Raw genomic sequence first — 17,048 nt, forward strand, 5'->3', positions numbered from 1 at the left:
AATAAATGTGAAAATACGGCATAAGATGTTTTCCATATTAGTTGCAAATGAACCTCTTCTTTCTCCTCAAGAAAGGAAGAGAATTCTCCCTCAAGAATATTTGAATCCCCACTAAATTTTGGTTTTGTTCATTTGTTCATTCATTTATTCATTCATTTATTTTTTAATGTTTAGTCAACAGCAAAAAATTCCCGTACATAAGATACTACCGAAGAACTCCAGGTTTGTGCATGTGACAAAAGCCCAGTTAAGAAAATTGATCTACATCAGAGGTTCTATATCAGAGGTTCTCAATTTTGGCTGCATTTTAGAATGTTCCCTAGGTGATTGTGATGCTCTGCTGGGGAATGCTCTGGATTAAACTTTTGGGGTCAGGGATTGAGAAACTGAAGAAAATGATTGAGTCTCTCTCCCCTCCCCCTCAGATGTATATACACACAAAATGTTGCATCTTTAGACTCTCTGAATCCCTTCTGTGGACTTGATTTGAAGATCCCAGGGTGTACATCAGCCCTAGGAGATATCAGTGAAGCTGATCTCAGGGCCGCACTTCGAGAAGGAATACTTTGAGGATGGGGAACAGGCCTCTGTGTTTGCACACATCCTCCAGATGATTCTAATGTACACTAACTCTTGAGAACCACTACCCTATAGAAATGCCTTCAGGAACCTACAGTTGAATAGTGTACTTTTGGCTTATTTGAGGGTTGAGATGTTTATTTTAAAAACAGCCATATGAAGAATGACTTTGTATCTCTTGTAAAACCACTCTTTTGGCACTGAATGACTTTTATAATGGAAGCATATTATATATTTCTCTTATAGCCAGGCAAGTGCTAGGAAAAACTTGATTTCTTCTGATGAACTGGTAAATTGATCCTGATATTTGCGTTTCTTGCATTATTGTTTGCTTTTTTTTTAATCTTTGCTGCCAAGAGATGTAGACAATTTCATGCCTAATTTTAACAATTATTCTTAGCTTTTTTCCCTAGTATAATTATCTGTCCATTCCCTCCATTTCATGTTTGTTTTTTTAATGAAATGGCTTTTCTGTTACTGTCTCATCTCCTATGAGAAAACAAGGGTTATTATGTTCCACAGAAATAATGATTTCCTTGTTGAGGCCAATAAGCTCTCTCCCTGTATGTGACCATGTCAGAGGATAATTTTCAAAATAGCGATCATGACTCTCACACAGATATATCATGAACATGTATCAAAGATTTATGTAACTCATGAAAGATTTTACAACTGGCTCAGAGAAACCAAAGAACAGACATAAACAGGCAATCACTGAAGGCTGAAATGAATTTACCTAATAGGTGCAGAACTGGTCAATATCCGCAGGGCAAAAAAAGTGTAATGTTTGGAATGATTTCTGGGGGACAAGGGGAGGCATCAGTTGCATCTCCACAGGACGACATTCATTTGCAACTTTAATGGATGAGAATCATTTGATTACTATCAGTTTTCTATAACTTTCAGAGTTGTAAAATAACCCAGAGACAGGGAAAGGCACAGACCCCTACAGAACGAGGTAACCCTGTGAGGCCCTAGGACAATGCCGGCATTTCGCTGAAACAACACCCAGCAGTCCTTTTGCTGATTGCCGTCTTTCAGTTTTTCCTGACAGCAAGGTCATGGGCAAAGAAGTGAGTCCCCGTATAGGAGGCTGAAACTGAGAAAGAGGATCTTCGGTAGATGAGAAAGGAGACACCCTATTATCTCTTCTCGTTCTTGATCCCGAGTCTGGCCTTGAAGGAGTCTTCGTAGCCAGGAGTGTATTCCTGGAGATGGGATGGAAAGATGGCTTTTGTCGTGAAGAAGTAGGAGAGGAGCTAGGGAAGATTCCTCGCTTTGTTTGACCAGCTGAAGAATGAGTCAGTCTCATCCTGTAAAGCAGATTTTTTATTTTCATGCCATTCGCTTTACTTATCTTTCGGTCTTTTTGTTAACGCTTATTTTTAAAGTCTTTTTTTTTTTTAAATGTCTTTCAGCCTGGCCTCGGATGGGTAGTAGGGAACATTAAGAGAGAGCCTTGTGTTTACTCCCATTCTTAAGTGGGAAGCAGAGCCTCCAGAGGCCATGAGGTGGTGATGGTCATCAATGAGAGCCCCGCCCACCACCACCAGGGACCACACCACCATCTCTCCTTAGCAGGAAGCCCACTGTACCTCGGAGAGTCAGGCATCTCCTTGTTAGTTTAGGAAAGCGCTTTTCTTCTTACCTATTGTTTTTTTTTTTTTTTTTATTGTAAGCTTTTTTAAACTTGTGGCACTAGCTGGAGTTTAGTTAGTTAATGGAGAAATATTATTTGCATTGATTTGAATCAACTGTTCATAATTCCATACCATTTGCAGTTTGAGGTCTTTTTTATTTTACCAATTAATTTATAGATTTATGAACATTTGCTGATTCATTGGCCTTGATATTTGTTAGTTATTGAAGTTCTGAGCAAGTAAGTCCCGAGTAAATAACATATGGAAAGGTCTAGCACTTGAAAAAAATATACATAGATGAGACAGGGGTAAATTAATATAATGATCTTTGTGTCCCATGATATAAAAACATATAACTGCAGGACCAGGCAGATAATGAGTGTCAGTTTGCCTTTTATGAGGCACTTATTTCTGGTGGACAGACTCAACAGATTTCGGTTCTGGTTCCAGCTCTGCTTCTTCAGTATGAACACAAGAAAACGTTATTGTCTGCAGTCTTCCTCTGCAAAATACACTCTCTGAGCTAATATTTATTGAGTAGTTACTGTGTTATAGCAAGACACTGTCTGTGCCTCCAAAGGGCCGAAGCCACACACGTCTGTAAGTAAGTACAGCCGAATAGCATGGATGCTGTGAATGACTTCATAGAGGAAGTGATGATTAACCGGATTCTTCAAAAGAGAGGTATTCTCTCCAGACAGAACAAGGCGAGGGGGAGAGGGGAGGGAGGGAATAGAGAGGTCACTCAGGGGAGGGGATCAGCGAAAGGACAGGAGCACAGAGGCATGAACAAGAGGCCGGGATTGAGTGTGTGGGCCCGGTGCAATAAGAAACGAACAAGTAGGTGGCAACCAGATCTTGAAGAGTCTGGTGTTTAATGCTTACGTCTCTACTGCTCTCTCCAGCTTGGTTTGCGATCTAAAATACTGTTAGTGAGTGATAAGGAGTTAATATGTTCAGATCAATCTGAGTGGTTCTTGTACTCCGTGACAGCCAGATAATTCAACTGTCCACTGAGACTGTGAGTTCCTTTATGAAACTTGGAGCCTTTGTAACCATTAAAGGTGGGGAATAGAGTGCAAATATCTTTAGTCAAAATCTCTCTTATGCCACTTCATCCTTCATGTCACTGTCTACATTTTTGGTTTTTGTTTTTATTGTGAAAAATTCCACACATATAAAAAGTTAACAGAATAGGATAATGAACTTCCTTCCCTTACCCAGCTTCAACGATTATCAGCATTCTTTTTTTATTTATTCCTCTACTCGTGTCCTACCCCCGCTCAGTTATTATTATTATTGCATTATTATTCTTACTATATTTAGGTATCAGTTACATACATCCAAATGCACAAATCTTAGGTCTATGTTTTGACAGACGGGTACACTGTGTAATCTACATCCCATCACAATATAGAACATTTGCATCTTCCTCCAAAATTCTCTTCTATCTCTTTCCAGTCTCCCCCTGTCCCCTCCTCTACCCCCAGCTGAAAAAACAAAACCAAACATTGCCCTATTTTTTTTAATCTTAGATTAAGTTTCACGTGTTTTAGAACATATATGATGGAATGTCCTGTAAGTTACTCTTGTTTTTGGCTTCTTTCACTCAACTTAATGTTTGTGAGACTTATCCACATTGTTGAGCCTATCGATCGCTCTCTCTGTTGGGTTGCTCAGCAGCACTTCATTGTAGGAATTTACTACAATTTATTATCTTCTCTTGTCAAGGGATGTTTTGGTTGTTTCCGGTTCTGTGCTATTGTGAATGACGTTGCTGTGAACATTCTTGCTCTGCATTGTTTCGTAAAGCCATTTTCATTTTCTAGGATAAACCTCTAGAAGTGGAATTACTGAGTTTAAAGATAGCTATATGTTTAACTTCATAGGAAACAGCCAGTTTCCCAAAGTGGTTGTAGCAGCCGCGTGTGCAAGTTTCAGCTGCACTGCATCCCTGCTGACATTTGATATTGTCTGCCTTTGATTTTAGCCATTCTCATGAGTCTGTGGTGGTATCGCATTGTGGTTTTTATTTGCATTTCCCTGATGCCTGATGATGGTGAACATTTTATTTTTTGTCTGCTTATTGGTCATATCTTTGTCTGTTAGTAAAGTCTTTTGCCTGTTTTTAATTGGGTTGTCTTTTCATGAGTGAGTTATAGTAGTTCTTTACATATATTCTGGATACATATTGTCAGATGCATTGGTTTTGGGAGCATTTTCTCCCACTCTATGTCTTACCTATTTATTTTCTTAACAGTGTGTTTTGATGAGCAAAAGTTTTATTTTCAATTGCACCTAACAAATCTTTGTGGCTATTGCTTTCTGTGTCCTGTCTACAAAATCTTCACTAATCTTCAGATTGAGAATATATTCTATTTTTTTTCTCAAAGCTTTATACCTTTAGGTTTTATATTTAGGTCCATGGCACATCCCCCCTGAAATTAATCTTTGTTTATGGTGTGAAGTTGGGGCTGAGGTTCATTTTTTTTCCCATATGGATGTCCATTCCTAGCACCACTAGTTGTAAAGACTTCCCTTCCCCTGTTGAATTGTTTTGGTACATTGGATGAAAAGCTATTGTCCAAGTTGGGATCTATTCCTGAATTCTGTTCTGTTCCTTGATCTACTTGTATATCCTTATGCCAATATTACACTGTTTTGATTACTATAATTTTATAGTAAGTCTTGAGTCAGGTAGTATAAGAAGTACATTTTTGCTGTTCTTTTTCAAGATTCTTTCAGCTATTCTAGGTCCTCTGTATTTCCACATAAACTTTAAAAGTCACCTTGTCCATTTTCATTAAAAAGCCTGCTGAGATCATGAATTATTTATAAATTATTTTGGGGAGCATTAAATTCGGAACAACATTGAACCCATGAACATATTTCCTGATTTATTTAGGCCTCTTCAGTTTCTCTCAGCAGTGTTTTTGTTTTTAGTGTGGTTGTTTTTCACGTCTTTTATTAAATGTGTTACTAAGTACTTTGTTATTTGATACAATTGATTTTATTTTTTATTTATTTTTTTAAAGATTTTATTTATTTGACAGAGAGAGAAAGCACAAGCAGGGGGCGTGAGAGAGGGAGAAGCAGGTTCGTTCCCAGGACTCCGGGGTCATGACCTGAGCTGAAGGCAGATGCTTGACTCACTGAGCCACTCAGGTGCCCCTACACTGATTTTATGTATCAATCTTAGACTCTGAGACATTGATATACTCACAAGCCTTTTAACACCCAGTTCCTGAGCACCACGGCCTTTGCCCCCTTCATGTTTTTATGATTTCTTAGACTTGAATGTCTTTGGCACCCACGTCTGCCCCTAAAGAGGGCCAGGGTGAATGCCACAGCATTTGTGAAGTCTTCCGACACCACCCCACTTTGATGCAGATAGTCCCTCCTCTGAGAATCTCTGAGCGCTTCTCACTGCAGGTCGTGAATGAACCGTTCTGCGAAGGCAAGAGCTGTACGTTATCTCCTTTCTGTCCCCACGATACCTAGCATGTGCCTTAGTTCCCACTTTAGGAGTGGGTTTTTTCAACATTTCTCTTGGGATGTATAGGGGATGATGTAGTTCTGGGGTGAGGTGGGGCCGAGGTGAGGTCGCAGGGAGGCAGGAGATCCTTATAGGCAATTTCCGTCAGTTGGGAACAATCCCTGAGGTGTATCCTTAAGAGGGAAATGAGGCCTTCTTCCTACTGAAAATAATGTTTACCAGCGGGCCATCTGCTTCCACTCTCAGTGACCTCGGCTTTTGCTGCTGACCTTGAATGTTTGTAGATTACGTTTCTTTTCACTTCCTTTTTGTTTTCTAGGTGGCTGATTGTGCTTGGGACGAAACAATAAAGATATATGATCCTGTTTGCCTCACTATGCCAGCCTGAGATATACTCCCCCAGTCAGAAGCAAAGGAGACTGGCTGAGAGCTACTTAACAGGAAATAAATTAACTATCGATATCATAGTACTATGCTTTTATGTGCTAGTCAAAATTTCAAATTTTAAAAATTTACCCTGGAATAATTTTGAGGCAGCTGATAAAGACTTTGGCTCACTATTTAAGCCTAGTACATAAGCCATATTTCTTAAGATCCAAGGAATAATTGAAGTTATGGTACCTCTTGTAGTGTCTATTGAAATGTAATCTCTGTATTGTAAAATGGGTTAAAATATGGGAGATCTGTAGATTATATTGATAGTGATATATTTCATTTTTAATTTGTCATTTTTGATGTAAAATATAATCACTGCTGTTGGTAAAAATTAAAATAAACTACATCTCTTGAGTACTTATGATTTTATGACGTCCTAGCAAGGTTGCTTTTTCTAATACAGTGTATATATGAATACAAATTATATGTAGTATAGAGATATCTGTGGTTCAGTAACAGGGCTCTAATGTAGATTTGATTGATTCAGCAGTATTTATTGAGCATCTACTATGTTCTTGACACACAGACTGAATGAGATTGTCTCAAGGACTGGTGGCATGTTTTAAGAACATGGAATGCTGTGAGTTAAAAGCTTACATGTTTTTTACACTTATTCAAATCTTTTTAGATGTTATAACCTTAACCCCATATTTCTCTCTTCCTACTTCTCTACTATCAATTAAAGAAAAACAAAACAAAACTGGTCACTGGGCAAAAAGTCTTAGGTCCTACTAAGTTTCAAGCAGTTACCCTTGAAACTGTCCCTAAGTAATGCCATAAACCCTCCTCAGTCAGTACCTCCCTAAATCTCCTTGAAAAACCCCTAAGTGCAGATGATCTGTTAAAAAAAAAAAAAAAAAAAAGGTGGAAAGGGAAACATTGGTAAAACAAACAACTTTGCATATTTATATTTTTATATAATATTAAAATAAAAATGGCAAAAATTGTTAAATTTTTAACAAGTTCTTGAAAATTTTAAAGAGCAAAATATATTTGTAGTAACACAACAAAAAATAGACTATATATATATTGTCTAATATATATATATTTACATTACATATTTGTTTACTTGTCCCAGAAAAAAAAAATTGACAGCTTACCACGTAAAAAAACAAGACCACATAAGAGACAGAACAAAAGGAACATAAAGTGAAGCCGTAAGTGGAGCTTGAACATCTATACCTCAAAGTCCTAGAAAGTTGCTCCCGGCAGCATAAACGGGAAGCCTGGTTGAGTACACAATTCAGTGCCCAAGACCTAACGGCAAGGACTTTGTCCTGTCGCAGGCGTGGCCCTAGTACCATACCTGGTGCACAGAAGGTGCTCACGAAATATTTGTTACATGAATGAATGTACTCAGGGAAAAGTACAACTCTTTTTAGTTCTTAGACCAATCAGTATATATTGTTTTTGGGAGGCCCCATAGAGAGGACACTACTTTCATAACAAGAGTATAATGTGAGGATCAGGTGGTCAGACACATCCTTAGGGCTGTCATGATGATAAAGCTCATGGAGCTGTTTCTTAGTTCCTTCCAGAACGAGAGGCATCACACCAAGCACAGTTCAGTAAAAGCAGGTTCACATTGGGGGTTTCTGTATCAGCTGGATTTATCATAGACCTTTAAAAAGACCTCACCCAGCTCCCATTTACAATGAAACAAAATCACTTACTTATTTTCCTTTGAGAATGCAAGAGATTTTATTAAAATAATGGATCATATATCTTTTGAAACACGTACTTGTGATTTAAAAACGAACATCTCTCTTGATTATCCCCCCCCTCGATTTTAAGGATGTGAGAAACGTCTGGAACAATAACTCCTTAATACTTAACTCGGGTGCTTGGAGTCCCTCTATATGAAAGAGTGTGGGTGAATGTTAAATAATTTATTTTAGTTTTTTTAAGATTCCATTTATTTATTTGACAGAGAGAGAGCACAAGCAGGGGGAGCATCAGGCAGAGGGAGAGGGAGAAGCAGGCTCCCCACTGAGCAGGGAGCCCAATGCGGGGGCTCGATCCCAGGACCCCGGGATCATGACCTCAGCCAAAGGCAGTCGCCTAACCGACTGAGCCACCCAGGTGCCCCGAGTGTGGGTGAATGTTTATCCAGTGGGTTTCCTGGAGCTAGGATTGGAAAACTAGAAGGAAAGGTGATGGATTCTCTCCTGGAAGAGAATTCCCAAGAGTTTTAAGTTCTTGGTGGTTCACAAGCCAAGCAGCCTCTGGACAGCATTGGTCCCTAGGCCACTGAACTCTTAGCTGTCGTCCTGCCTGCCTCTCCAACTTCTCCTGTGATCTGGGTACAATGTGAGAGGATTTCTGCATGTTAGTCCTTTTGATTTACATAACGTCCCTGCAAGGAAGCCCTCCCAGTTTTCCAGACAAAGAAATGAAGAAATGAAGCTCTCTCAGGAGTCTAGGAGCCAACAAGTATAGAGTTGGAATGTGAACTCTGCCGTGACTGGATCTGAAGTCTAAGTTGCTAAGAAACTGACCCTGGGTCTGGAGTGACCCTATCAAGGTATGTCACCCCCAGAAAGATCCAGGCTGAGAGCCCACCCTCTATTCTACCTCTGGCACTTTTTAACTGACCAACTTGGCTATCATTTGGCCCTTCCAAAAAGGAACTCATTAGTTCCTTAGCAGGCCTCTTCTTGAGTGAGATAATCCACTTCAATGTTTTTTACTTCCATGTATTTATGGAAAACTTCCAAATCTGTATCTCCCGCCTCCCCCATCCAGGTCCCCCATAGCCTTTGTGCTCATTTGCTTCTAACCACACTGGTCTTGCTCCCTAACGGGCTCCTCTGGCATGTGCTTTCTCATTTCTTGCCGGTACTGTCTGCCCAGGCGCTCACGCAGAGTTCAATACCATTCTTGTTCCTTCCCTTTTGCCCACCTCTCTACTCCAAGTCGAATCATGTAAGTCCTGTCCCTTGAACCCCCTAAATACTTCTCCATTCTGTCTCCTCCCTTCAATCCAATCACCACTGCCCTGGTTCAAGCCATTGTTAAGTTTTCTCTGGACAGTCCCAGCAGATGATCCCTCCCTAAATGAGGGGTCTGTTTCTAGTTTTGTGCCCTTGGAGCTGCCGGAGACAGATCTAAAAATGAGATCTGATTACATCAATTTGAGTGTAAAACCTTTCTCTGCGTATAGGATTGTCTACAGGAAAAAGTTCCAGCTCACGAATCAGACAGCCGCGGTCCTTTGGGACCAGCCCCTGCCTCTCTCTGCAGCATTGCTTCCCTGCACGTGGTCACCCACTTTGTGCTCCACAACACGGCTGTGCTCACAGACCCCCTGTATAAATAATGCAGGTTTTCATTTCTGTTTTTGTCCAACGTAGTCCACGTGCCTGGTTTGCCCTGCTCTTGGCTCAGTGAATTCTTAATTTCTTTTTGATTGAAGTATAGTTTGACACATAACGTTACATTAGTTTCAGGTATACGTTGGTTTGACAAATTCTTTCCCCCTCATTTGAAAGTTATGAGAGATGACTAAAGAAAAAGACTGACAACATACAAAAATTAAAAGAGCAAAACACACCATTAGCAAAGCTAAGATATATTGGAAGGTATATTTGCAATGTATGTAACAAATGGTTTAATAGCCATAATTTATAAAGAGCTCTCAAAAATCACTAAGACAACCAAACATAAAAGTGGACAAAGGATGGGCGCCTGGGTGGCTCAGATGGTTAAGTGTCTGCCTTCGGCTCAGGTCATGATCCCAGGGTCCTGGGATCGAGTCCCGCATCGGGCTCCCTGCTCCTTGGGAGCCTGCTTCTCCCTCTGCCTCTCTCTCTCTCTCTCTGTCTCTCATGAATGAATAAATAAAATCTTAAAAAAAAAAAAAGTGGACAAAGGATATCAATAGATAATTAACAGATGTACAAGTGCAAATGTTTAATAGACTTCAAAAAAGGTGCCCAGACTTTAACTGACCACAAAGAAATGCAAATTAAAATGGGATTCCGTTTTTTTGTTTTTTGGGGATTTTTTTTTTTTTTTTTTTGGCTTATCGGTTTGGCAAACACTAAAATACCGATGATATTAAGTTAAAGTGAGAGCACTGTTGGGGCGCCTGTCTGGCTCAGTTGGTTGAGGGTCCAACTCTTGATTTCGGCTCAGGTCATGATCTCAGGGTGGTGGGATGAATCCCCAGGGCAGGCTCTGCACTTAGAGGGGAGTCTGCTTGAGATTCTCTCTCCCTCTCCCTCTGCCCCTTCTCTACAACTCTGCTAACAACCCCCCCCATGCTCATGCTCTTTTGCTCTCTCTAAAATAAATAAATAAATCTTAAAAAAAAAAAAAAAGTGAGAGCACTGTTATACACCTGTTTGGAAGGCAGTTTGGCAGTAAAGATTTTCAATTACCAGTTGACTCAGCAGTTCCAGTTCTAGAATTCCCTGTCTGTATGTCTCCACCCCAAATACATACAGAGTATGTAAAAACAAATGTCCAAGGGTATTCATTATATCATTGTTTGGTAACATCTAGATGCCTGTCTACAGAAGAAAGGTTATACTATGGAACAATCATCAGAAAGAATAAGGTAGAACTATGTGTCCTGACATGAAAAATACATTGCTATCTATCGGTGTATTAGTTACCTATTTCTGTATAACAGGCGCCCCCAAACCTAGCAGCTTAAAACAACAGACATCTATTTTAGAGTTTCCATAGGTCAGGAATCCAAGGGTGGCTTGGCTGAGTGGTTTTGGCTCAGGTTTTGGCATGACAGTGCAGGTAAGCTGTCACCTGGGGCTGCAGGTATCTGAAGCTCCAATGGGGCTCAAGAATCAGCTTCCAAAGTCACTCACGTGGTTGTTAGCAGGCACCCACCATGCGGGCCCCTCCACAGGTTGCCTGAGGGTCTCTATAACATAGCATCTGGCTTCCTCCCGGCTGAGTGACAAAAAGAAAGTTCCAGATGGAAGCTTCAGTCTTTTATAACCTAATCTCAGTGAGTGACACCATCACTTCTGCTGTGTCTTACTGGTCACACAGACCAGCCCTGGTACAACGTAGGAGGGATTGACCAAAGGTGTGACTACAAGGAAGCAAGGGATCTTGGGGGCTGACCTGCCCACAATACGCTTTTTAAAATAGTAAATTATACACAAATAGGTCGATGTCCTAATTTTATCATTTTTTTAAAAAGGGGATTATGTATGTATAAATAGATACGTAAGAAAACTGTAAAGATTTGCACTAGTAGCCAGCTCTGTGTAGTGGGGTTGGTATGGGGTTGGGGGTAGGGAATATTGAAGATAGCATGTTCAATTATTGTTCTAAAGTCTGTTTTCCTTGTACATACTATAATGGGAATGGGTTACTTTTACAATTAAAAATAATGAAATAAGACCATATTTCCTTCTCCAGGATGTCTTTTCTGATACCTCTTGAGAAAGCTGATTTTATTGTCCTCTTTATTGCTCTCTTGTTTCTGCCACGGGGCCCCACTGTTGCATAAGCCTCATTGTGTTGTCTCACCTGCACCTGTGAATCCTGAAGAACTCAGATGAGTGCTCATCTTTGAATTCTCTGTGGCTAACCAAAACTGCCTGGCCCCAAATACTCGCTCTATATGTTTGCCAAACGAATGACCTAAAGGATTTATTTAATGCCATCAATATGTATTAAGTAGCTCCGAAGATAATGGAGCTTGATACCAGTAGGTCAAATAGCTTTTTGACCTTCAGATCTACATTCTTGTTCAATTAACCTTGCTAAACATAGTATTCTTGTTTTTCCCATTTTTCTTTAGGAGCTCACCTAGTAATTGGTGTGGGAGATGGTATTAATTTTTTTTAAATGAAAGTCCTAATGGAAAAGAATTATATGCAATAAAGTAGAGAAAATGAACTGTTTTCATGCCAATGCAGGTTTCAAGTATTAAGCTAAATTTTCTTGCCTAAATGAGAAGGGTAAGATAGCTGAATCAGCCCCAAATCTTTTACCTAATGTTAGTATCACAAATGGAAGCAATTATAATTGCTGGCAGAAATGAATCATTCCAAAACTGGGTCTATGCAGACAGTTCTTTATTGTGTTCACTTAAGATGGCTTTTATTGGAATGGTCCCCAGAAGCAAAGATCTGTCATTCGCTGATTTCTTTAAAAAGTTAATCTTCAAGGTTTTTTTTTTTTTAATCTGAGTATACTTTGTTTATATGCTTCTACTACACACATACACATAATGTGACCGGCTGCTTCAGACCCCATTCCCTAAAAAAGAACATCACTTGAAAAACAGCCCATGAAATGGCCAATAGTGTGTAACCATAGCCGTTAGCAACAAAAACAAAGAATTTCCCAGGGAACCAGAAGCACGGGTTTCAGTAAATTGCTTTTCAGTGTTATTCCTGGAAAGTTGACACACTGAGCCATTTGCAAACATTTTCTTGAGTGTCCACCTGAGGGGGGCAGGGAGGTGGCCCTACTAGGCCCTGGGCAGGACTGGTTGAAACCTAGATCTCTCCCACCAACGTGAGCTCCAGCACATGCAAAACTGGCCCAGAATAAGGACTGCAGTGATGCTGCCAGTCCCTGGTGGAAATTATTTTTCTGCTCTGGTAAAAATAATCGCGGCTTCAATATCCGGGCTGGAAGTGCCGCGTTCAGCACAGAGGGGGGGGAGTATGGAGGAGAAAACAAAAGAATCACTAAAGAAACGGTTCGTGTATACTAGTTCGTGCAGCAGTTAAGGGCTAGGAGGTTGGGATCCCGATGGCAGTGGGTGGCTAGGAAAAGTGAAGGAAAGGGCGAGGTGGTGCGCTGCAATTTCAGGCTCTCTTCCTCGCTCCCAAACCCTGGCCAAGTCTGTAATTTTAAAGTAGCGCGAAAACTGAACTGTGTCTGGCTTTTAGCTGTGACCTCGGCTGAGCGAACCCCTTTGCTGCTGCTGGGTTTCCGTGTCCGGGCGTTACTTTCCAGGGAACGAAATTCAGATCGAACGGTCACAGAAGCCTTGTGCCCGGAGAAAATAATTTCCTACTTTTCTTAGCCAGATAGAAAAACAGTTCTCACCTGCAGGACCCCCGGGAGGTAAGAGGTAGGGGTTGTCCCGCTCCCCAAAGCCGCCAACGACAGCCCCGCAGGCTGCGGTCGGTTCCCGGGATTCCAGAGAAAGCTACACCTAGTCTGCGCGGTCTTGGCCCCCGGGTTCCTGCCCCCGCTACGCCCTCCCTCCCCTGCCAACGCCCCCCGCCCCCCGCACCTCCCAGCGTAGCCAGTCGCTCCCCGCCCACTCGTGGTGCACCGTCGCCCCCGTGGGATCCCCCAGATCGGTGGAGGGTTCTCCCTCCAGAGACTTAGCTTCTGCTTTTATGCTTATTTCACATCTTTGCCCCACTTGAAACGTGTGCCCCTGCCTCCGCCCCCAGGCTCCGCAGTCCGGCGAGGCCAAGGAGCGCCCCCCCCCCCAAACTCCCCCAGAGCCACGCGAGTCATCCCAGGTCCCTCCCTGGAAGGCGCACGGACTGGAGAGCGCGCTGGCGGCCACGGGAAGAGGCCAGGCTTGGCGCCCTAAAGCACGCTGGGGTTGGTGTCCTGGGGCCGTGGGTTTCTCCAATGTGGGGGTGCCGGCGCGGGAGCATCAGGGAGCCCCGCAGCCGGCTGGCACCGACTTTTTCCCCTTTCCTGGCCGGCAGCTGGACAAGGTCCCGCGGCTGCGCCCGTAGGGACGGCGGATAGAAAAGCCGCTGAAGCTCGGGGAGGGAAGGGAAGGGTTGGGGCTGAGGGTGCTGTCACTTGTTGCGGCTAATAAGCTCGACCCTGGGGCGCTGTTGTTTCTACCATCTTTAGCTGTGCCCGAGATCCCGCAACCCGCGCCCCTGGGCTCGGCGCTGGAGAGAAGAGGCCAGCGGGAGTAGCTGGCCTGGCCGGAGGAGAGGGGGCGGCGCCCGGAGAGCCCGCCCGGATGGGCGCTGGGCTGCCCGAGAGGTGCGAGTCGGGTCCCGCTAGCGGCAGCTGCCCGGGCTTCCAGGAGCAGAGCGTCCGCCCTGGCTGGGAAACCGCGCGGGACACAACCCATTGCAGCTCGTCACATACTTACAGATCGCTGTCGCTAGGTTTCCCGCCACTCCTCTCAGACCAGCCCCCCACCCCTGCCACTTTTCGGAGTCCCCCGCCCTCGTCACTGCCTCCCGGGAGCTGCGGGGCAGTTGGACGCGAAGCGGCGGAGCCGCGAGGACGCCTGGCTGGAGCTGCCCTCTGCAGCGAGCCGGCGCCCCCTGCCCTTCGGCGCGGCGTTGGGCGGGCACCCCCGCAGCCCTCGCTCGGCTGCTCGCGGCTCTCTTCCCGGCTCTCCTTCCGCAGGTCCCGGAGCTCCGCCACCACCGGGTACGGCGCGGCCGGCGCGATGCGGCAGCTGTGCCGGGGCCGCGTGCTGGGCATCTCGGTGGCTATCGCGCACGGGGTCTTCTCTGGCTCCCTCAACATCCTGCTCAAGTTCCTCATCAGCCGCTACCAGTTCTCCTTCCTGACCCTGGTGCAGTGCCTGACCAGCTCCACGGCGGCGCTGAGCCTGGAGCTGCTGCGGCGCCTGGGGCTCATCGCCGTGCCCCCCTTCGGCCTGAACCTGGCGCGCTCCTTCGCGGGGGTCGCAGTGCTCTCCACGCTGCAGTCCAGCCTCACGCTCTGGTCCCTGCGCGGCCTCAGCCTGCCCATGTACGTGGTCTTCAAGCGCTGCCTGCCCCTGGTCACCATGCTCATCGGCGTTCTGGTGCTCAAGAACGGCGCGCCCTCGCCCGGGGTGCTCGCGGCCGTGCTCATCACCACCTGCGGCGCCGCCCTGGCAGGTGAGCGGGACCCGCGCCCACCCCCGGCCCACCCCACCCCACCGGACAGAGACTGCGGGGATCACCTAGTGCAAGGCCCTCACTTCCAGATGGGGAGACTGAGGCAGAGAGAGGCTTGAATGTGGGTGCTCGGCTCGCAAACGGGACTTCTGAGACCACGCCGAGCCTTTCCCAGCGCTCCGACCTCCTCCTTTAGAGCGCACCCCTCCCCCCAGTCCGGGCTTCCGACCCCCGCCCCTGCCTAAACCGGTATCGCCCTCTCCACCTTCCCTTCCCCCTCCACCCGCCTCCCCTCTCCTCCGCCCTGCCTCGCTTCCTTCCTCCAGGAGGGGTGGGGGAGCCGCCTGAGCCTGGGAACTGGAGCCCCCAGGCTGAGTCGGAAGGAGGGGGGCGCTGAACTTCCCTGGGTCACGCGGGGCTGGAGTGGTGGGGGTCGGGGGACAATGGAAACCAAGCTTGAGCCGCGGAGGCTAGTTTGGGTCTCTGGCGCCGCGCGAGGTGCTGAGGGAGCGAGGCAGAGGGGGCCGGATTGAGCCCCACGTGAGGGCCGAGCTTGAAGGACTGAGCCCGAAGGGAGCCGGCGGGAACGGGAAACGGGTCGGGAGAGAGAGGCGTTCGCTCGGCGCCCAGTCCGCCCGGGGTAGAGGACAGTAGCTAGGGATCCCTCTTCCTTCCGGAGCCCCACGGAGAGGGCAAGGGTACCACGAGCCTGGTGACCTCCGTGCCTACCCCGAGGGCATCTGCGCTCTCCCGGGCCTTGGTCTTGGACAGAGCTAGCCAGGGGGCCCCGGGGATATGGCAGGGAAGGCGCCTCCGATTATGCCTCGAACTGGGCATTGGCTGAACTTGGCTCTTGCGTTTTATACCCCTGGGCAGAGCTGGGACGCGAACCCTGGCTACTCACCAACCCTACGCGTTGCCCCAGTGAATACCCACCCTCGCCAACCCGGTGTCTTCTCTTTTTCCTTCTTGCCCTGGCTCCGCGGTTCTCCTGGGGCGCTCCAGGAGCCGGCGACCTGACCGGCGACCCCATCGGGTACGTAACGGGCGTGCTGGCCGTTTTGGTGCACGCCGCCTACCTGGTGCTCATCCAGAAGGCCAGCGCCGACACGGAGCACGGGCCGCTCACCGCGCAGTACGTCATCGCGGTGTCCGCCACCCCACTGCTGGTCGTCTGCTCCTTCGCCAGCACCGACTCTATCCACGCCTGGACCTTCCCTGGCTGGAAGGACCCGGCCATGGTCTGCATCTTCGTGGCCTGCATCTTGATCGGCTGCGCCATGAACTTCACCACGCTGCACTGCACCTACATCAACTCGGCGGTGACCACCAGTTTCGTAGGCGTGGTGAAGAGCATCGCCACCATCACAGTGGGCATGGTGGCCTTCAGCGATGTGGAACCCACCTCTCTGTTCATTGCCGGCGTGGTGGTGAACACCCTGGGCTCCATCATTTACTGTGTGGCCAAATTCGTGGAGACCAGAAAGCAAAGCAACTACGAGGACCTAGAGACGCAGCCCGGGGGCGAGGAAGCACGGCCAAGTGGAGATCAGCTGCCATTCGTCATGGAGGAGCTACCCGCGGAGGATGGAAATGGCGGGTCAGCAGGTGGCCCCACTCAGAGGAGTGGGCAAGAGGCGAGGGGCAGCCCCAGCGGAGGCCCGCAGGTGGCTAGGAGTTCGCAGAACACAGATGGCCCCGCGGAAGTGAGCAAGAGGTCATTGAAGGATGCTTACCTGGAAGTGTGGAGGTTAGTTAGGGGAACCAAGTATATGAAAAAGGATTATTTGATAGAAAATGAGGAGTTACCCAGTCCTTGAAAAGGAAATGCATGTATGTGTATATATGTACATACACTTATTTTGTATGTTAGAGATACCATATTTTAATGAGGGGCCGCACAATTTTATCCTTTGAGGAGTGGGGAAGGGAAGCAAAGAAGGAAGCTGAAAGGGACTGACAGCAACAGCGTGAGCACCTGTGTGAATTATTTAGTGTGAGTTTACCTGAGGCATCACAGAGACAAACAAGCGTGAAGCTTAAGGAAGGAACGCAGTGGTTCTGACTGCAGACTCCTGGCACATGAAT

At 46.0% G+C, this 17,048-nt stretch overlaps 2 protein-coding genes across 2 annotated transcripts in view; both read left to right on the forward strand.

Annotated features, from left to right (window-relative positions):
* Window positions 1–6,519, forward strand: part of PEX7 (peroxisomal biogenesis factor 7) — an 84,072-nt gene extending 77,553 nt beyond the window's left edge. The window contains exon 10 of the mRNA XM_034990754.1: window positions 6,035–6,519. Within this exon, the coding sequence (XP_034846645.1) occupies window positions 6,035–6,103 (69 nt within the window). The 3' untranslated portion in view covers window positions 6,104–6,519. The remainder of the gene's footprint in view (window positions 1–6,034) is intronic.
* A 7,995-nt stretch (window positions 6,520–14,514) lies between these two features.
* Window positions 14,515–16,793, forward strand: SLC35D3 (solute carrier family 35 member D3). The gene is made up of 2 exons (XM_034991564.1): window positions 14,515–14,960; window positions 15,966–16,793. Exons 1-2 carry the CDS (start codon window positions 14,522–14,524, stop codon window positions 16,778–16,780), a joined length of 1,254 nt encoding a protein of 417 aa, XP_034847455.1. The 5' UTR covers window positions 14,515–14,521; the 3' UTR covers window positions 16,781–16,793.
* The last annotated feature ends 255 nt before the right edge of the window (window positions 16,794–17,048 follow it).

The sequence above is a fragment of the Mirounga leonina genome, unplaced genomic scaffold, assembly GCF_011800145.1.
Source record: "Mirounga leonina isolate KUSES-001 unplaced genomic scaffold, KU_Mleo_1.0 Mir_53, whole genome shotgun sequence".
In the NCBI taxonomy this organism is placed as follows: domain Eukaryota; kingdom Metazoa; phylum Chordata; class Mammalia; order Carnivora; family Phocidae; genus Mirounga; species Mirounga leonina.

Coding starts and splice junctions, on each gene's coding strand:
- SLC35D3 (XM_034991564.1), top strand. CDS start 14,522: ATGCGGCAGCTGTGCCGGGGCCGCGTGCTGGGCATCTCGGTGGCTATC. Junction 14,961..15,965: donor CTGCGGCGCCGCCCTGGCAG/GTGAGCGGGACC, acceptor GGGGCGCTCCAG/GAGCCGGCGACCTGACCGGC.